Raw genomic sequence first — 22,057 nt, forward strand, 5'->3', positions numbered from 1 at the left:
TTTACATGAATCTTGTTTCCAATTACTAATCGTTAATATGAGATCCGGAATTATTCCCAAGTAAAGTTATTGTTAGGTCGCTTACCGTAAGGACGATAAGGCTGTCAGGGGATGAAGTCCGGTAGCAAGTTGAGAGTTTGTCTAAAGCGAATTGCGGCTAGTAGCAATGCAGTGAGCCGTTGTCGAGCGCACTTCCGGTGGCGTGTGACGTCACACGATAGGTGCTGGGAGCGGTAGTTTCTGAGAGTTTCTGAATCGAAAAAGTTTGAATCTTAAGTGCAGCTGCTGAGAGTAGGGCGGCACAAATACCAAGCATTTAGAAAAAGGTGAGTTCATCTTTATAGGAAAGGGAAAAAAAAAAGGGAGTGTCGATTTAGGTGCAAGGGCAGAGGGAACAAACGACACTAAAGAACAAGCCAGACAGGAAAAATATGACAGGATCCCCCGCCAAATGATCAACTCCGGGGATCAGGACCAGGGCGGTCTGATGGCGGCTATGAAACTGGCAAGGAGACGAGGAGCTGAGAGGGTTAGCAGCTGGTTCCCAAGAATCCTCAGAGTCGGGTAACCCTTCCAATGTATCAAATATTGCAAAGAACCTCCTTAGGAGACTGGGAGTCAAGGATACTGTGGACCTCATATTCATCTGGAGGTAGAGGTAACGAAGGTAGATGAAGGGTCTCGTACCGAATGTTGACGGGAGAGTGCGATAGGGTTTGAGGGAGGGAAACATGGAAAGTAGGATGAGTTCTCATATGAGGTGGTAATGTTAGGGGTCACAGCATTCGCATTAACTATTCTAGCAATAGGGAATGGCCCTATGTAAGTAGAAGAAAGTTTCCTGGAGGGAAATGGCAGACGAAGGTTACGAGTAGAAAGCCACACGTAATCACCCAGTTGATATTGCGGGGAAGGTGAATGTTTCTTATCATAGTGATGCTTATATCTCTCCTTGGCAAGTTTTATAGTTCTCAGTTGTTAAGGAAAAAGCATCCGAAATAGTGTTTACCAGTTCATTCACGACAGGACAGGTATTTTGGCTGGAGTTCTGCCAATGAAACGTGGGATGGAATCCGTAGTTGATGAAAAACGGTGAAGCTTTGGTGGTACTGTGGTACGTGTTGTTAAAAGCGAACTCAGCAGACGGTAGTAGGTCGACCCAGTTGTCCTGTCAGGCTGATATGAAACAGCGAAGGTATTGCTCAATCCATTGATTAGTCCTTTCTGTTTGACCATTAGTCTGTGGATGAAATGAAGTGCTGAGGCGGCTGGTGATACGTAGGGTGGCGGCATTATTCCTTCCACAGCCTGCTGGTGAACTGGGTTCCTCTATCAGAGGTTATAGTGGTAGGGAAGACCATGCAATTTGAAGACATGAGAGAGGAGTAAGGTGACTGTTTCAAGTGTAGTAGGTAGTTTATGAAAGGGTATAAAATGAGCCATCTTACTGAATAGATCTACAACCACTAGGATAGTGTTCTGTTTCCTAGAAATTGGTTAGATCTGACAATGAATCGAGGGCAATCTCTGACTCAGGGGACGTTCCGGAGTGGGTAAGGGTATCAATTTCCCTGTAGGCGAGGGTCCTTGAGAATTTTGAGACAGCACAAACCTTACAATGATTTCACAAAAAGAGCTGTATCTGTCAAGAGATTAGGCCACCAGAAAAACCGAGTAAGAAGTTCTTGAGTCTTGTTGATGCCAGGATGTCCAACTAGTAGTGATCATGAAATGTGGCTTAAGACTTGTTCCCTGAGGGACAGGTGGTACGTAAACCTTGTCCATGATGATAGTATAACCCATCGGGGTAACGGTTTTAAGGCAGTTTGGGTAGGGTGGCAATCTTTCATTTGTTCATCTTTGAAAAGCTTTTCTTGTGTTACAGAGAGTCCTATAAAGCGTTCCAGAGGATAAGAGAGGATTCTTCAGGCTGTAAATGTGGTTGAGGGAAATTGGCGAGACAGAGCATCAGCCTTTTTGTTCTTAGGAAGCAGGTCTAAAGGTGATTAGATATTAAAAAACGGGCAAGGAATAAATTCCAACGCACCTGTCTTGAAGAAAGGGGTCCGATTGCTTTTTGAGGTACTCTCAAATTTTTGTGGTCAGGTATATATCAAGATTGGGGATTTCGGGTACGCCTCGAGTAGGTGCCTCCAATGTTCCAGAGATGCCTTAATTGCCAATAGTTCCTTATCCCCTATGGGGGTAGTTTAATTCGGGAGAGGTCATAACCCTGGAATAAAAAGCTACTGGATGAAGGGGTTCTGTGCTAGTTTGTCTTTGGGACAAAATAGCTCCTAGTGCAAAATTGGAGGCATCTACCTCAAGAATGAATTGGAGTTTTAGGATCGGGGGTATCGTAGAATTGAAGCTCGAGGTGAATGTAGACTTCAGGAAGTCAAAATTTGTTGTAATTCTTGATTCCATATGAACCTTCCCTCCTTTTTAGTGAGGTTAGTTAGCGGTCTGGTTAGGGCAGCAAAATTCTTTACGAATTTGCGATAAAAATTAGCAAAGCCATAACCTCTGAACATCCCTCTTTGTTGATGGAGGGGTGGGCCAGTTAAGGATAGCTGCTACCTTATTACTTTCCATTTGTATACCTTCTGGCGTGATTTCATAACCCAGGGAAATTGATCCTTTTTGAGTGGAAAATACACCTTTACTAATTTCACATACAGAGAATTATCTCTAAGACGTGTCAGGATAATTTTGACGTGCTTTATATGCTCCTCAAGAGTAGGAGATTATATCAGAATGTCATCGAGGTAAATGACTACGAAGAGGTCTAGTAAGTCCCTGAATATATCATTGATAAAATATTGAAAAGTGGCAGGGGCGTTACATAGGCCAAAAGGCAGTTACCGTGGTACTCATATAAACCGTAGCGAGTACGAAAGCTGTCAGCCACTCATGTCCTGATTTGATACGTACTAAAATTATAGGCACCTCTGAGGTCTAATTTTTGTGTAGAAGGATGCATGTTTTAATCTATCTATTAGTTGAGGGAATTAAAGGTAGGGGGTATCTGTTTTTTATGGTACGTTTGTTTAGTTTCCCTATAATCAATGATCGGTCTGAGGAGGACTGATCTTTGTTTCTAACAAAGAATATCCCCGCACCTGCTGGAGAGGTGGAGGGACGTATGAATCCTTTTTCTAAATTTTCTTTTAAGTAGTTTTCAGATGTTGTAGTTCAGTATCAGACAAGGGGAATATATGGCCATATGGAATGTCTACGCCTGGCAGTAGGTCTATAGGACAGTCCATATACCCTGTGGGGTGGTAAAACCTCTGAGTCTGTTTTTGCTGAAAACGTCAGAGAATTGAGTGTATTCTTGTGGAACAGTGATAGGTTCCGTGAGAAGGTAACTGTTCGTGGAAAAGGCAATTGTCTCCTGCAATAAGAGGAATTAAACTGAACGTTAGAGTTAGACCTGAATCCTAAAATTACAGGGAAAAGGGGTGATGGTATTACATCGAAAGTGGCAAATTCGGTATGATGTGTTATATTGGACCAGAGGAAATTTGTTTACCATCTACAAAACGAAGGAGACCTTGGTTTTAACTTTTTAAGCAGTGGTATTTTATTTATGTGTACATAGTCTAGATCAATGTAATTGTGGCTGGCACCCAGAATCAAGTATTGCTTGGGTCTGCAGTCGCTGATGTTCCCACTGCAACAGGAATAGGTAGAGAGCAATGGTTAGTTTGTGAATGTTTTAGGGAAAAACATATTTGTACCCTTCCTATGCTACATTCTTAGTTGCAGTTGGGTACATTCTCTGATAGTATTATCCAATCCTCCACAGTACATGCATAAGTCGTTTGCCTTACGCCTGAGTTTTTCCTGTGGGGTAAAGGGTCCTCTTATAAAGCCAAGTTCCATTGGGATTGATGATGACTTGGTGGTAGATTTGGATGGCACCGTGGGAGTGTTGTAAGCCTGTGGATGTTTTTGTACTGTGTCAGAGTAACGTCTCTCAGTTCGTCGTTCTCTAATACGTCTATCTAAGGTTATAGATAAATCTATAAGTTGGTCAAGAGTGTCAGGTAGTGGTTGTCTGGCAAGTTCGTCCTTTAAGGCGTCAGACAAGCCCAAGCGAAATTGGTTTCGCAAGGACAAGTCGTTCCAGAGGGTATCAGCGGAGTATTTTTTAAAATCCGTTATATATTCCTCGACCTGTCTCTTATTTTGGCGTAGGGACCGCATGGCAGTTTCAGCTGAGAGCTGTTTAAAAGGGTCATCATAAAGTTGAGCCATAGCCTTAAAAAATTGCTCAAGTGAGTAAAGTATTGGGTCATCTGTCTCAAAAAAAAAATTAGCCCATATGCGCGGTTCTCCACGTAGATAAGAAATGGTGGTAAGAACTTTTAAGTGGTCATTGGGATAGGTTTTTGGTTTTAACTGGAAGTACAGGTAGCAAGAATTTTTAAATTCTCTAAATTCATTGCGGTTACCTGAAAAAGGTTGAGGGGGGTTGGGCTGTGGTTCGTGGGTACTTAAAGTGACCTTAAGTGTGTCAATTTTATCATTAATGTACTGTTTAAGAGATGTATTCTCTGTCTGTAGGGCAGTCATTCCCTTAGTTAAATTCTCTACAGTCAGTGTGAGTGCCTCCACATGGGAGATTAATCCTGCTGGGTCCATGGTCAAAGGGCTTGGTATTAGTGTAATGATTAATTCTTCCCCTAAAGTGGAGAGAAATAAATGAATGTAAGGACCTCAACTGCAGGTTAAATATATGTGTATGATGGGAGATGGAGAGCACTACCTAGGTAGGTGAAATAGGGAAGAATTAAGTGTAGTGCTTCTTCAATCCCCCTTCAGAATAATATGCGGTACTGCTGTTTTCACACCTGAGATGGGAGAATATTACTTCTTTGCACAGGGTTTAAACAGCTTAACCGGTAAGTGAGTAAGAGATTTAGAGTAAGAAAAATAGAGGAATGATCCCCAAATGTACTTGAATGCAAACTAACTTTGACAATCTGTAAGCAAGGTGTTTAAATACAAAATATTGGAGAGATCACTCTGACGATAGTGCAAGTTGATATCAAGGTTACAGAGTAACGATTTTACATGAATCTTGTTTCCAATTACTATCGTTAATATGAGATCCGGAATTATTCCCAAGTAAAGTTATTGTTAGGTCGCTTACCGGTAAGGACGATAAGGCTGTCAGGGATGAAGTCCGGTAGCAAGTTGAGAGTTTGTCTGAAGCGAATTGCGGCTAGTAGCAATGCAGTGAGCCGTTGTCGAGCGCACTTCCGGTGGCGTGTGACGTCACACGATAGGTGCTGGGAGTGGTAGTTTCTGAGAGTTTCTGAATCGAAAAAGTTTGAAGCTTGAGTGCAGCTGCTGAGAGTAGGCGGCACAAATACCAAGCATTTAGAAAAAGGTGAGTTCATCTTTTATAGGAAAGGGAAAAAAAAAAAAAGGGGGAGTGTCGATTTAGGTGCAAGGGCAGGAGGGAACAAACGACACTAAAGAACAAGGGCCAGACAGGAAAAATATGACAATTTATGACTCATTACAGTCAGGTTTTAGGGATAAGAACATAGTACTGATGGGCAAAAGACAGGGTTGAGTGCTCAGTACTAAACCTTCTTGCCCTCTGTTACATTTGACACTGTGGACTGTGGCATTTTACTACATTGTCAGCAGGATGTTGAGGGTCTGGGGGGGGTACAGTCCTACAGATGGTTTCAAATCATTTCTATCTGACGGAAACTCTCTGGGTGACATGTAGTAGGGGCTAGCTCAGCACCGCTCCATCCTATCTGCCACTTTATTTGCAGTGTATATGCTCCAATGGGAGATAAAATAAGGTTACATGGCCAAAGTTATCACTGTTACTGTAGATGATACGCAAATGTATATTTCCTTCAAGCCAAACTCAAATGTTCCAATAGGAAACAGTCACTTAAAGGGACAGGTATACACTCATTTTCATATAACTGCATGTAATAGACACTACTATAAAGAATAAGATGCACAGATACTGATATAAAAAATCCAGTATTAAAATGGTTTAAAAACTTACTTAGAAGCTTTCAGTTGTAGCTCTGTTGAAAAGGCAGCTCGAAAGCCCACTGCAAGTGGGAAATAAGACACTCCCCCCCCCCCCGTCTCCCTTCTTTGCATATGAAAAGACCCTTTACACAAACAGGAGCAAGCTGGAGATGGTAGCTGGACGGTATTCAAATAAGACTTTGGGGCTTTGGTTAGGAGTCTGAAAATCAGAGGCAGATGTTATTTAAAAATAAGCAAAAATTATACATTTTTTAAAAAAAAACAAAAAACTTTATGGGCTTTATAAATAGATCATCTACGAAACATTTATGCAAAGAAAAAATGAGTGTATAATGTCCCTTTAATGTCTTGCTGATCTCCTGGGATGGATGAGTGTCCAGTTGGGTTGAAACTAAACCGAGACAAAAATGGTGATGGGTAGTAGATTGCATGATAGTAAACTAGGCTACAGGATGATCTTGGTGTTATGCTTGACTGTGAACTTCCCCAAAAATACATATCAGCCACAGTCCAGAGCCTCATTCTTTAGTTTTAAGAATATAGTGAGGGATCACCCACGCTTTAGTGACATCCTGCTTGGACTATTTTAGTGCATTTTATTATGAGTGTCCCAGATAAATTACTCCAATCTCCTTCAGTTGGTACAAAACGGTGCAGCAAGGCTGCTAACTGGCCAGTCACTATTTTGTCATGTGACACCAATCGTCCACCTCCCCGCACTGGATTCCAATAAAATAGCACATTACTATTAAATATGTGCATTTCAGAGGTTTCGTTCACCTCCAAGATGAGCGGAAGAAGATGGCTCTTTGTGCCGCTCGGGCTATTTTCATTGCTGTATTTATTCTTGTGCAACCACAACACACTAAAATCTGGATTTACAAATATTTTAGTGCTTTGCTGTTGCACAAGAATAATGCGGCAACGAAAATAGCCGAGCAGCGCAAAGAGTCTCTGCCTTCTCCATTTGGGGGTGAACAAAAATTCTGAATGCACATATCTACATACTATTGAAGATAGGCCCTGCTATACTACAAAGCTCTGCACAGTCAGGGACCAATCTATCGAAAATAATTACGGTGCTGTTTATATCAACTCACACTCTGATGCAGTACTTGCTCTGAAGCTAATGTGCCAAGGATTCACCAAAAATGTGGTGTTCAAACTTTTAGCCATGTCGTCCCATCTCTATGGAACACAAACACCGTGAAAGAAGCCACTTCCATAGATGTTTTTAAGCAAAGAACTCAAGATCTACTTCTTTACACAAGTCTTTCAGGACTACAATCTCTAACTTCTAACCCTCTTATGTAAATGTACTCAGGAACAAAGAACAGGAGGAAAAGTGCTATGTAAGCGTGATGGTTGGTTATTATTATATACTTGTGTATATGCAATGTGTCTGATTAATGTGTTGACTTTTTTTTTACTAATTACAAAATTTCTTGACAATTTCTTTTACACTTCATGTTTTCTTACCTAATTACAAATTTCTTTCTAGAAATGTCGACGATCAGTTGGCAGAAAGCCAGCACATACTGGCTGAAAAGAGCAAGTTGTGCAGAAATTTAGAGAAGAGTTGAAAAAGCTAAAAATTGAGCTATATGAATGCAGTAGAGCAATGTAAACGGTAAGGAGCATTTTCATTTTTTGTACTTATTAAAAAAATAAAGCCTTGTCACAGCCTCAGAGTACAGAAGAACCTGATTGTGTACGCTGCACACTCCTGCTTACTAACATGTTAATAACTGGGCATAATAACATATTCTGTGGATGTGATTTCCAGGCCTAGAATGCACTAATTATTATTGTAGGGTTTTCATTTTATAATGTTCCCAGCATTCTTGCAACACTAAACAAGAGGGTACTGAAATATAAAAGTATTCTATCTTTTGCATTAACCAGTGGACATTATAGGGCTAGCTTACGAGTGGAACACTATTTATCGCCTTCCTGTTGGAGAGCAACTAATGGTGCTCGACTACGTTTTTTTTTGCCGTTAGTCGGATACCCGGCCATATTACAAGTTGAAAGCAAACAGTTTCGCTCACAGCGCCAAACCCAACACGTGGCAAAGGAGCCGAAGTTAGAATATCACAACCTGCACTAAGTATTCTCCCATAGACTTCAATGGAGCGCAAAAATTAGAAAAAACCTAACACCCAACAAATCCTGCAAACCTGATCACATTTTCTCAGGTGCGCTAACCCCAACATGAAAATATTAATGTTTCACATTCAATGTTCTTCACATAGCAGAGATATGTTCTCTATATTCATAAATACATATTTCTATATAATCTGGGGGGGGTTTTGTTGGTAAAATATATAATCTCCCCTATGTGAAGAAACATTTAGAATGTGAAATATTTACAGTAAATACCTAGTTTAAACACTTTATTAATTATGATTATTGCTTGAAATATGTTTTCAGCTACTTAACTGCATACACCTTATGATGATTTCAACACATTAATAATTAATACGGCTGCTGGAATTACCCAGAGCGTAAAGAATATGGTATATATGGAGGAAGTATTAGTCCTATGTACAGAATCAGCATAGTATCTCCCAGCAACAATGTAGCAAACGTGCGGACGAAGGACAGAGGTTTTCAGCTTAAACCTCATCTCATAAGTACAAATAATGTGGTCCACAGCACCTTATCTTCAAATAAACTCCTTTATTGGAACAGTGTAAAATACATGAAACTTTTTGGGCCTTTCAGCCCTTAATCATGCATCATTAAGAGCTGAAAGGCCCGAAATATCACCTTTACACAGAATAAGTAAAGCAATGGCCTTTTTCTTTGCTACAATCTGAATTAAGGAGTTTTTTTTCTTTGATGGATTGAAGATAAACTATTTTAAAACATAAATACAGTTGTTTTTTTTTAAAAAGGATGCAGTCAGCACCAGTAGTTGTACAACTCAGCTATGTAACTTGCGCTGCTGAATTGGATACTAGCGGCTGTTTCTGCTCGGAACCAGTTTAATTTTGACTTTCATATCGCAATAAGAGGGTTATAAACATAGATAACGTCCAACTGGAGAGCTGCAGAGAACTTCTGGTCCCAAGCAGGAAACAGTATGTGGTGTCTATGTGAAATCTTGCCAGTCAGCTGGGCTGTGTTCAGCTTGGGAACTGCAGGTGTTTACAGCTCCCAATAGGGACTTTACCTTTGTGTTTACCCTTTGCAGGGGTTAAATACAAGAGTTCCACAAGTAGTGCAAAAATCACACTAGCTAATGAATAAGAGCGTGCAATTTTTGCACAACAGTGTCCCTTTAAGGTCTACTATATAGTGCATGAATGGTATTTTTTATGTGTTATTCTGTTTCTATCCAAAGAGCTGAAAAGCAGAGAAATGAAGCATTACTAGTGCTGAAGACTTGAGTAGAGCTTTTCAACAATACAAAAGAATCGTAGCTGAGGAAACCTGGACAAGTAAGAAATCTGTGCATGCGACTGTCAGCTCTTTTATACAAGGTGTTATTGTTCTGTAATTAGGGGGTAAAAACCTTCAACTGCTGCCACAGTCGTAGCAGTATCATAAAGTGAAAGTACATTTTTTTTTCTTCAATATTGATGACATTCACTAATCTTATCTAGATTAACTCAGTCGCTAACTTTATTTTTTTAAATTCATTCATCTTTTGCAGATATTGATATAGTAAATTGCGCATGCGTAGAGAAAAACTTTGCCCGCAGTGATACATATTGAATCAGTAGATTCATTTTTGTGTATGTAGATCACTGAGAGTATGTGCATGCGTGTCTCATGAGAGCGCATCTATACAGTCGAGATTTCCCGAGACACGCTTGCATATTTTGAATTGTGGACGTAGAGCGAGTCAGTTGGGACGCCAGTGGGGAACCAATCATAACGTTTTAGAAAGATATTCGTCATTTGAAAACATTTTTTTTCTATAGCAGGCTGAGTTACGGCGTGAGAAGCTGTCGGTATAAAAGGTAGATGTTTTAAGTTTAAAGGGCCACTAAACCCAAAATCTTTCTTTCATGATTCAGATAGAGACTAGAAATGTAAACAACATTACAATTTACTTCTATTATTTTATTTTGCTTCATTTTTTAGATATCCTTAGTTGAGAAGAAAAGCAATGCACATGGTGAGCCAATCACACAAGGCTTCTATGGTGTAGCAAACAATCAGCAGCTACTGAGCATATCTAGATATGTTTTTTCAGCAAAGAATATCAAGAGGAATAAAACAAATGAGATAATAGAAGTAAAATTAGAAAGATGTTTAAAATTACATCTCTTTCTAAATCATGAAGAAAAAATGTGGGTTTCATGGCCCTTTAATAGTTAAGCATGTAAAAAATGATATGAATGAAAGTCGTAACTAAATTTTGAAGTTATTTAAGAGGCTGCATAGTGGTACTTTATAGTTAACTTTTCCTTAAGGGTTTATTGTGTCATTAAATATTATTATGTTAGTAAATTAACTAAAAAGCTAATTTTATTTGCGTGAGAATATTTAAAGGGACATTAAACACGAAATAAATGCTAAGATAGACTGATGCATTAAAAGAAAAGATTAGTCTGAGAATAACATGCCAGAGTGTATTTGTTAAAGTTTCATTAGTTGTTTAAATATTGACAGAAATAAGTGAAAGTTTTTAGTGTCTATAAAACAATGGGAGCTGGCCCATTTTGTAATTTAGGTTTCTTTCTCTGCTGTGGCCAATTAGGGAAAGTTATAAATAGGTCACTAGTGTGTAGCCATATGTCTGTGTGGAATATAACAATGTTCTGCACTTCCATTCTAACAGAATGGAATTACAGGAAAAAGGGGGACAAAATAAATAATAAAAATTATACTTCAGAGTTTTTTATATATATGATTTATCATTTTATATTACCATCTCAGTGTTTAATGTCCCTTTTTAAAAGATTTAAATACAGTAGAATTGCATAATCAACAAGTTGCTTATTAAAAAGACAACGCAATAGCATTTACTCTGCATTTTAAATGAGCAGTAGATTTTTTTTTTTTCTAACAAATTTCATAATTTACTTTAATTTGCGAGCCCCTTGTATCATGTGACACCATTAGCCAATTACAGATTTATAAAAGTAAACACTGTGAACTCCGGCACATGCACAGTAGGAGCTGTTCCTCAGAAATGTGTGCATATAAAAAGACAATTTGATAATGGAACTAAACCAGAAAGTCTCTTAACCCCATTGGCGAAATGGAAGTAGATCTATGTCATGTAGTAAATAGCCATCGTACTGCATAACGTAGATCTTGGTCCATACTGCTGGAAGCCCTACACTACAGAAAAAATACCTAAATAAAAAAACTTTATATGTGTGTGTGTGTGTGTGTGTGTGTAATATTATATATATATGCACCCCGGGCAGTTGCTGAATTAAGTGAGTGCAGGAGTTCACTTGGGATTATTATTATATATATAACACACACACACACACACATATATTTATATATAATAGTATATATATATATATATATATATATATATATATATATATATTATGTATTTGTGTTATATGTTGTGTATATTATATATATATATATAGTATAAATATATGTGTGTGTGTGTGTATATATATATAAAATTTGTAAGGTAGTAGACCCACTCAATTTGCAGGCTGACTTCATTACACAAATTATACTGTGTATGTATGATATTACCTCCCGTAGGTGGTAATTATGAATTTAAATGCATGAGAGATTGTTTGAGGATTAACTGAACCTAATTTACCAATAACATTAATTGTTACTATTGTTTAACTTGCAGTGTTTTAATGTTTTTTCATTTTTAGGTTCAGCTTGAGGGAGATCTAGCGAATAAGGAATCTGCTAAATTGTGAGAAAGAGAGAAGAAAGTTTTGCTGGAGAAATGTAACACGTTAGAAACGGAACTTAAAGACGCAAAGGAGCGTTTAAGTATACAGTGGTGTATTTAATTAGCTTTTGTGCTGCCCTAAGGCACTAGGGAATCTACGCCCCCCCCCTCCCCGAGTGCGCGAACTCCGGTTTTATGTAATTTTATGCCTCATCCTTTTCTCTCTACCGGAGATGAGACAAGCAGCAATTTATTTATTTGTAGTAAAACATTTAGAGACACTCCATAGAACCTACCCCTTAAAATCTGCTGCCCCCATAAAATGATACAGCCTTAGGGTAGTTGGCTAAGGCCAAAATACATTTTATGTAAGTAAAACCTGGAGATGGACTGCACTGGTAAACTGGAATGAATAAAATTATGGTGATAGGCACAGGAACTTTTCAAGACCTCTTACCTAGGTCTCTATGCTACAGCCACACCTGCTTTCTGTTTTAAAGTGATGGTAAACTCTCCCCTTTTTAAAATCAGATCTGGAATGTAAGGCGCTATTTTAGATGGGGTTTAATTCATCATGTGCAATGAAGATGCGCTATAACTTAGTTTATAATATAGATATGAAATTCAGAATACCCAACGTTACACCACCCACTTCAAAAGTCAATTTTCGCTGTCAGCTAAGGATTGAATTACTCTCCAATCAATGCTCTAGCTACAACAAAAGTGGCCATATGGGGAGAGTGCTGATTGGACAACAAATTCAATCTGTTAGCTCACAGAAAATGTTACTTTTGAAGTGGGCGGAGGAGCATGCAGTATTTTGAATTCATATCTATAATAAAAAGTAAGTTATACTGCATCTTCATTACAGCTAATGAATTAAACTCCATCTAAAATAGGCGCTTACATTCCAGATCTGATTTTAAAAAGGGGAGAGTTTACCATCACTTTAAGCGAACACACAGATAAAAACACGGGTGTCACTGCCCTAGAAACCACCAAGACCCACAGTTTGAAAAAATACACTTGTTTTAATTCACTGGCACACATACTCTATTACCAGGTAACAAAATGGCCTAGAGACCCCTTTTTTTTTAAGGCCGCTAAGCCCCTCTTAAAATATAATCCTTATATTCATTTTTTAATAGCTAGGTGATACTGTGGTATTGGTGGGAATAAATGGTCACTTTATTTTGCATAGAGGATCATGAGTCCCTATTGTGCAGATCAACGTCCCATAACGTATACCGAAAGCCCCTTATTTTTCTTATAGAGTTTAGGGAAAAATAAAACACACACTATTCTTTATAACCTTGTTTATTAAAATTTTGCATTTGTCTACACTTTTTGCTGCAGATTTCTTATACGTGATGATAAATACATAAAATAATGTTTATTTGAATCTGCTGGGGTAGGGCTGCTGAAATTAAATGTAAAAAAAAAGTATATAACTATGTGTGGGTTTCTCACTGAAAAATTACCTACCAGTAGGGGTTAAATATTAGCAGTATCTAAAAACGGCTCAGCACACTGGTGGAAATGGCTTAGCAATTAAAGGGTTAAACTTCTGTGAATCTGCAATCGTGGTTCATATCGTCAGCCCTGTGACTAAATTTGGTCTCAAACCATTGGTAAGGGGGGGTTGCGTGAGCTTAGTAAGTCTAATGAGGAATTAAAGTAGTGAAAAAATAAGAGAGAGAAAAAACAGACACGGGTTGTAAAAGCAAATAATGTAGATGGATGTGACACTGAATAATGCAATTTGCTGGGAATTAAGCAGCAGAAAGAGATGTAGAGACAAATGTATACAAATATCTGCCTGTGACAATGGCCAGTATTAGACCACAAATTAGCAACTACAATCTTGGAGGACAGAGATCTTTTGTTTGTTGAGAGGAGGAACAATGTACTTGAGATTACAATCCTGTACTAAGGGAAGGGGTGTATCCCAAATGGTTAACAAGAGTTTGCCCCACCCCTGAGCAACACAGCGTAGTTGCCATGGTAACATCATGCTTCAGTATTTTGGCAGCTGTATATCGCCATGAGAGCCCATTAGAACTAAAACTTTACAAGGGACATGAACCGCATAATGTTTCTTTCATGATTTATATAGATAGGGCATACCATTTTAAAGAAGTTTCGGTTTACAATCTATTGTGAAATGTACTTTGTTTGTAATGGTATTATTTGCTGAAGAGGATACATAGATAGATAGTGTGCATGTGCTGGAGAATTATACGCATCAATTTTTACAAGAATGCAGCTGTGTTTGTCCAGTGTTAAAGCTTTGTTGCAAAACTGCTACCATATAGGGTTTCTAGGACACGTCCACGCTCCTCGAGCTGCCCTATCTACTTTTCTACAAACAATACCAAGAGAAATGAAGTAAGTTTGAGAGGAGAAGCATTTTTTATTTCTTTTTATATTTATGCTGCATCTGAATCATGAAAGAAAAAGTTGGATTTCATGTCACTGTAAGTAGTAATTTCAACAAAGAAGACAATTTATTCCTTGTGTGAATTTTTTTTATTAACAAAAGATAAATTGTGAGAAATATGTTTAATGAACTCGGTAGATTTAATTTACGTCGTTTAATATTCTATGTTTGCAGGAATCTAAAGTCAGAGAGGAGCAGTGGACAGGAGAGGCAATACTGTATCGAGAGCAAAAATTCCGAACTGATTTCTCGTTCTTACCCCAATCAATCAGAGGATTCTTAAACTCGAGAGTGTACTTGAAAATAAAGAAAAAGTCCTTAAGGAAAACCTTGAAGCTTTATACGTGAAAATACAGATTGAGAATTCTTGTACAACCAACAGACAGGAGTGGAACTGGAAATTTTGGATCAAAATTTGATAGCTCAAAAGTCTGTACGATATTTACAGGTAAGGGGGAGGCACAAACGTCCGTACCATATTTACAAGTAAGGGGAGGCTCTGGTGGGCTGAATTCCGCTGCCGGAATTCAGCCATTGCACACGAGCGCTATTTTGCGCTTGCGTGCAATCTCGCCCCGCTGCCCCGTGCACAGCCAATCACGTGCAGGTAGGAGCTGTCAATCTCCCGGTTGGAACGAGACGGGTGAGATGGAAATTTGCCACATAAGAGGTGGAGAAAGGTTAGGGAAGCAGCCGTCTAATGACTGCTGCTTGTTAAATACGGACTGCAAGTTCTTTTGTGAGAACCTGCAGTCGGGGTGCAAAGCATTTGATAAATCGACCCCTTAGTTGTTTTACTATGGCCATCAGTCCAACACAAATACAAAATTGCATCAATAAGCATCAATAATTTTTTTATTGTTTTTAAGTCATTTGGAATTATCACTGTTATAGTGATCACTAATTTTATGAATCATTTTCACCAACAGGAAGAAAATCACAGAACAATCCTCGGCCACAAAACATATTATTGAAGAATAAGGTATCACCTGCTCCTTTAAAAAATACTTATAAAGCAAAAAAATCCAAAACGTGCTCACAAGACCAATATTTATCATTTGTTCTCAAAGTTAACACTTAACTACAAACACAGATTTTGACAGCAGATAAAAATCATACAAGTCCCAACAAGTCTGCCCGAAATTACCTATAAGTGTAAGCTTATGTAGTACATAGGGTAGCTTTTTGATTATCCCAGACAGCAATTAGTATGTAGGATAGCCTTATGCTTATACCAGGCATTCATTTGTACATAAGCTAGCCTTATGCTTATACCAGGCATTCATTTGTACATAAGCTAGCCTTATGCTTATCCCAGGCATTAATTAGTACATAAACTAACCTTATGTTTATCCCAGGCATTAATTAGTACATAAACTAACCTTATGTTTATCCCAGGCATTAATTAGTACATAAACTAACCTTATGTTTATCCCAGGCATTAATTAGTACATAAGCTAGCCTTATGCTTATCCCAGGCATTAATTAGTACATAAACTAACCTTATGTTTATCCCAGGCATTAATTAGTACATAAGCTAGCCTTATGCTTATACCAGGCATTCATTTGTACATAAGCTAGCCTTATGCTTATACCAGGCATTAATTTGTACATAAGTTAGCCTTATGCTTATCACAGGCATTAATTTAGTACATAAGCTAGCCTTATGCTTATCACAGACATTAGTACATAAGCTAGCCTTATGCTTATCCCAGGCATTAATTAGTACATAAGCTAGCCTTATGCTTATCCCAGGCATTAATTAGTACATAAACTAGCCTTATGCTTATCCCAGGCATTAATTAGTACATAAACTATCCTTATGTTTATCCCAGGCATTAATTAGTACATAAACTATCCTTATGTTTATCCCAGGCATTAATTAGTACACAAGCTAGCCTTATGCTTATCCCAGACATTAATTAGTACATAAACTAGCCTTATGCTTATCACAGGCATTAATTAGTACATAAACTAGCCTTATGCTTATCCCAGGCATTAATTAGTACATAAGTTAGCTTTATGCTTATACCAGGCATTAATTTGTACATAAGTTAGCCTTATGCTTATCACAGGCATTAATTAGTACATAAGCTAGCCTTATGCTTATCCCAGGCATTAATTAGTACATAAACTAGCCTTATGCTTATCCCAGGCATTAATTAGTACATAAGCTAGCCTTATGCTTATCCCAGGCATTAATTAGTACATAAGCTAGCCTCATGCTTATCCCAATCATTAATTAGTACATAAGATAGCCTTATGCTTATCACAGGCATTAATTAGTACATAAACTAGCCTTATGCTTATCCCAATCATTAATTAGTACATACGCTAGCTTTATGCTTATACCAGGCATTAATTAGTACATACGTTAGCCTTATGCTTATCCCAGGCATTAATTAGTACATAAGTTAGCCTTATGCTTATCCCAGGCATTATTTAGTACATAAGCTAGCCTTATGCTTATCCCAATCATTAATTAGTACATAAGCTAGCCTTATGTTTATCCCATGCATTAATTAGTACATAAGCTAGCCTTATGCTTATCCCAGGCAATAATGAGTACATAAGCTAGCCTTATGCTTATCCCAGGCATTAATTAGTACATAAGCTAGCCTTATTCTTATCCCAGGCATTAATTAGTACATAAACTAGCCTTATGCTTATCCCAGGCATTAATTAGTACATAAGCTAGCCTAATGCTTATACCAGGCATTAATTAGTACATAAGCTAGCCTTATGTTTATCCCAGGCATTAATTAGTACACAGGATAGCCTTATGTTTATCCCAGGCATTAATTAGTACACGGGATAGCCTTATGTTTTTCCCAGGCATTAATTAGGATATACGCTAGCCTTATGTTTATCCCAGGCACTAATTAGTACACATGATAGCCTTATGCTTATCCCAGGCATTAATTAGTACATAAGCTAGCCTTATGTTTATCCCAGGCATTAATTAGTACATAAGCTAGCCTTATTTTTATCCCAGGCATTAATTATTACACGGGATAGCCTTATGCTTAGCCCAAGCATTAATTAGTACATAAGCTAGCCTTATGCGTATCCCAGACATTAATTAGTACATAAGCTAGCCTTATGCTTATCCCAGGCATTAATTAGTACATAAGCTAGCCTTATGCTTATCCCAATCATTAATTAGTACATAAGATAGCCTTATGCTTATCACAGGCATTAATTAGTACATAAACTAGCCTTATGCTTATCCCAATCATTAATTAGTACATACGCTAGCTTTATGCTTATACCAGGCAATAATTAGTACATAAGTTAGCCTTATGCTTATCCCAGGCATTAATTAGTACATAAGTTAGCCTTATGCTTATCCCAGGCATTATTTAGTACATAAGCTAGCCTTATGCTTATCCCAATCATTAATTAGTACATAAGCTAGCCTTATGTTTATCCCATGCATTAATTAGTACATAAGCTAGCCTTATGCTTATCCCAGGCATTAATTAGTACACAAGCTAGCCTTATTCTTATCCCAGACATTAATTAGTACATAAACTAGCCTTATGCTTATCCCAGGCATTAATTAGTACATAAGTTAGCTTTATGCTTATACCAGGCATTAATTTGTACATAAGTTAGCCTTATGCTTATCCCATGCATTAATTAGTACATAAGCTAGCCTTATGCTTATCCCAGGCAATAATGAGTACATAAGCTAGCCTTATGCTTATCCCAGGCAATAATGAGTACATAAGCTAGCCTTATGCTTATGCCAGGCATTAATTAGTACATAAACTAGCCTTATTCTTATCCCAGGCATTAATTAGTACATAAACTAGCCTTATGCTTATCACAGGCATTAATTAGTACATAAACTAGCCTTATGCTTATCCCAATCATTAATTAGTACATACGCTAGCTTTATGCTTATACCAGGCATTAATTAGTACATAAGTTAGCCTTATGCTTATCCCAGGCATTAATTAGTACATAAGTTAGCCTTATGCTTATCCCAGACATTTAATTAGTACATAAACTAGCCTTATGTTTATCCCAGGCACTAATTAGTACACAAGCTAGCCTTATGCTTATTCCAGACATTAATTAGTACATAAACTAGCATTATGTTTATCCCAAGCACTAATTAGTACATAAGTTAGCCTTATGCTTATCCCAATCATTAATTAGTACATAAGCTAGCCTTATGTTTATCCCATGCATTAATTAGTACATAAGCTAGCCTTATGCTTATCCCAGGCAATAATGAGTACATAAGCTAGCCTTATGCTTATCCCAGGCAATAATGAGTACATAAGCTAGCCTTATGCTTATCCCAGGCAATAATGAGTACATAAGCTAGCCTTATGCTTATGCCAGGCATTAATTAGTACATAAACTAGCCTTATTCTTATCCCAGGCATTAATTAGTACATAAACTAGCCTTATGCTTATCCCAGGCATTAATTAGTACATAAGCTAGCCTAATGCTTATACCAGGCATTAATTAGTACATAAGCTAGCCTTATGTTTATCCCAGGCATTAATTAGTACACGGGATAGCCTTATGTTTATCCCAGGCATTAATTAGTACACGGGATAGCCTTATGTTTTTCCCAGGCATTAATTAGGATATACGCTAGCCTTATGTTTATCCCAGGCACTAATTAGTACACAAGATAGCCTTATGCTTATCCCAGGCATTAATTAGTACATAAGCTAGCCTTATGTTTATCCCAGGCATTAATTAGTACATAAGCTAGCCTTATTTTTATCCCAGGCATTATTTAGTACACGGGATAGCCTTATGCTTAGCCCAAGCATTAATTAGCACATAAGCTAGCCTTATGCTTATCCCAGACATTTAATTAGTACATAAGCTAGCCTTATGTTTATCCCAGGCACTAATTAGTACACAAGCTAGCCTTATGCTTATTCCAGACATTAATTAGTACATAAACTAGCATTATGCTTATCCCAAGCACTAATTAGTACATAAGTTAGCCTTATGCTTATCCCAATCATTAATTAGTACATAAGCTAGCCTTATGTTTATCCCATGCATTAATTAGTACATAAGCTAGCCTTATGCTTATCCCAGGCAATAATGAGTACATAAGCTAGCCTTATGCTTATCCCAGGCAATAATGAGTACATAAGCTAGCCTTATGCTTATGCCAGGCATTAATTAGTACATAAACTAGCCTTATTCTTATCCCAGGCATTAATTAGTACATAAACTAGCCTTATGCTTATCCCAGGCATTAATTAGTACATAAACTAGCCTAATGCTTATACCAGGCATTAATTAGTACATAAGCTAGCCTTATGTTTATCCCAGGCATTAATTAGTACACGGGATAGCCTTATGTTTATCCCAGGCATTAATTAGTACACGGGATAGCCTTATGTTTTTCCCAGGCATTAATTAGGATATACGCTAGCCTTATGTTTATCCCAGGCACTAATTAGTACACAAGATAGCCTTATGCTTATCCCAGGCATTAATTAGTACATAAGCTAGCCTTATTTTTATCCCAGGCATTAATTAGTACACGGGATAGCCTAATGCTTAGCCCAAGCATTAATTAGTACACAAGCTAGCCTTATGCTTATCCCAGACATTTAATTAGTACATAAACTAGCCTTATGTTTATCCCAGGCACTAATTAGTACACAAGATAGCCTTATGCTTATCCCAGGCATTAATTAGTACATAAGCTAGCCTTATGTTTATCCCAGGCATTAATTAGTACATAAGCTAGCCTTATTTTTATCCCAGGCATTAATTAGTACACGGGATAGCCTTATGCTTATCCCAATCATTAATTAGTACATAAACTAGCCTTATGCTTATCCCAAGCACTAATTAGTACATAAGCTAGCCTTATACTTATCCCAAGCACTAATTAGTACATAAGCTAGCCTTATGCTTATCCCAAGCACTAATTAGTACTTAAGCTAGCCTTATGCTTATCTCGGGCATTAATTAGTACATAAGCTAGACTTATGCTTATCCCAGGCTGTAATTAGTATGTAGGATAGCCTTATGCTTATCCCAGGCTGTAATTAGTATGTAGGATAGCCTTATGCTTATCACAGGTAGTATTTAGTGTGTAGGCTAGCCTTTTACTCATCTCAGGCTGTAATTTGTATATAGGATAGCCTTCTGCTTATCTCAGGCTGTAATTCGCATATAGGATAGCCTTATGCTTATCCCAGGTTCTTATTTGTATTTTAGTTTCTTTATATCCTTCTGCAGATATGGCCTCCACAACGTCACACAATATTCAATATGAGGCCTAACTAGTGATCTGTAAAGTGGCACAAGAACCTTACTATTTCTGCTGCAAATATCTCTACTTATACAACCGATCATTCTGCTGGCCTTACTCTCTGCAATGTTATATCGTTTACCAAATTTCAGATCAGCATAAAATAATTAATTCCCAAGTCCTGTTCCTCTCTTGTTACTGTCTATTAACATGATTCTAAATTCGTAGGAGGAAACTGTCAGTAAAAGAAGCAGAAAACAAAGAGCTTCAAGCCAAGTTATCAACAAATAATGATGGCGTTGATCAACATGAAAGAGATCATTTGTTATCGTTGCAAGAAGAACCTGTGAAATTGATGCCAAATGTAACCGGTTGGTTGACTTTACTCAATACCTAGACTGAGACGGTTTATGTTTAAATGTATGGGTTTTATTTAGTTATAGGGGTAGATTTATTAAGCAGCCGATGCTCCTTCCTACCACCATTGTCTCAGGCTCGAAAGAAGCAGTGGTCGTAAGACCGCTGCGCCTTAAAGGGAGACTGAACCCAAATTTTTTCTTTCGTGCTTCAGATAGAGCATACAAATTTAAGCAACTTTCTAATTTACTCCTATTATCAAATGTTCTTCTTTCTCTTGGTATCTTTGTTTGGAAAGCAAGAATGTAAGCTTAGAAGCCGGACACCAATCAAGTGCTGTCCAGGGTTCTAAACACAAAATTGTCTGCCTCCTTAGCTTAGATGCCTTTCTTTTTCAAATAAAGATAGCAAGAGAGCAAAGAAAAATTGATAATAGGAGTAAATTAGAAAGTTGCTTAAAATTGCATGCTCTATCTGAAGCACGAAAGAAAACAATTTGGGTTCATTGTCCCTTTAACTTCTCCGTCACCTTTTACGTTACGGACTGAAATCATCCCAATCCCATGTGATCGGGATGATTGACACCCCCTGCTAGCAGCCGATTGGCCGCCGGTGAGCAGAGGCCGGCATTGCACAAGCATTTCACTAGAAATGCTTGTGCAATGATAAATGTCGACAGCATACGCTGTCAGCATTTAGTGAGGTCGAGCGGACTAGATACAGCGAATCATATCCGCTCGACCCTTAGTAAATCTACCCCATAGTGTAAACTTTTAGTTTATATAAAGTGCATAATTAGTACATTCACTGTGCATCACCAACACTGTTATATAACTACACTTTTTACCTCTGTGATTACCTTGTATGTAAGCTTCTGCAAACTGCCCCCTTATTTCAGTGCTATTTACAGATATGCATTTTAGCCAATCAGTGCTGACCCATTCATAACTCCTCTGAAGTGAGCACAGTGTTATCTATTTGACACACATTAACTAGCACTGTCTTGCTGTGAAAAGCTTATAAAATGCAAAGAGATAAATGCAGCCTGCAGATGCTTAAAAACAAGCAGAGAATTAGAGTTTTAAAAGGTTATAAAGTATATTAATATAACAATGTTTGTTGTGCAAAGCTGGGGAA

The 22,057-nt window shown here is 37.8% G+C and overlaps 1 protein-coding gene across 1 annotated transcript in view; it reads left to right on the forward strand.

Moving 5' to 3' along the window:
• CCDC18 (coiled-coil domain containing 18) overlaps nt 1-22,057 on the forward strand; it is a 92,903-nt gene that overhangs the window by 12,808 nt on the left and 58,038 nt on the right. Inside the window, 4 exon segments of the mRNA XM_053693120.1 lie at nt 3,812-3,939; nt 14,487-14,562; nt 14,564-14,730; nt 20,792-20,934. Of these exon segments, the coding sequence (XP_053549095.1) occupies nt 3,812-3,939; nt 14,487-14,562; nt 14,564-14,730; nt 20,792-20,934 (514 nt within the window).

The sequence above is a fragment of the Bombina bombina genome, chromosome 10 (genome assembly GCF_027579735.1).
Source record: "Bombina bombina isolate aBomBom1 chromosome 10, aBomBom1.pri, whole genome shotgun sequence".
In the NCBI taxonomy this organism is placed as follows: Eukaryota; Metazoa; Chordata; class Amphibia; order Anura; family Bombinatoridae; genus Bombina; species Bombina bombina.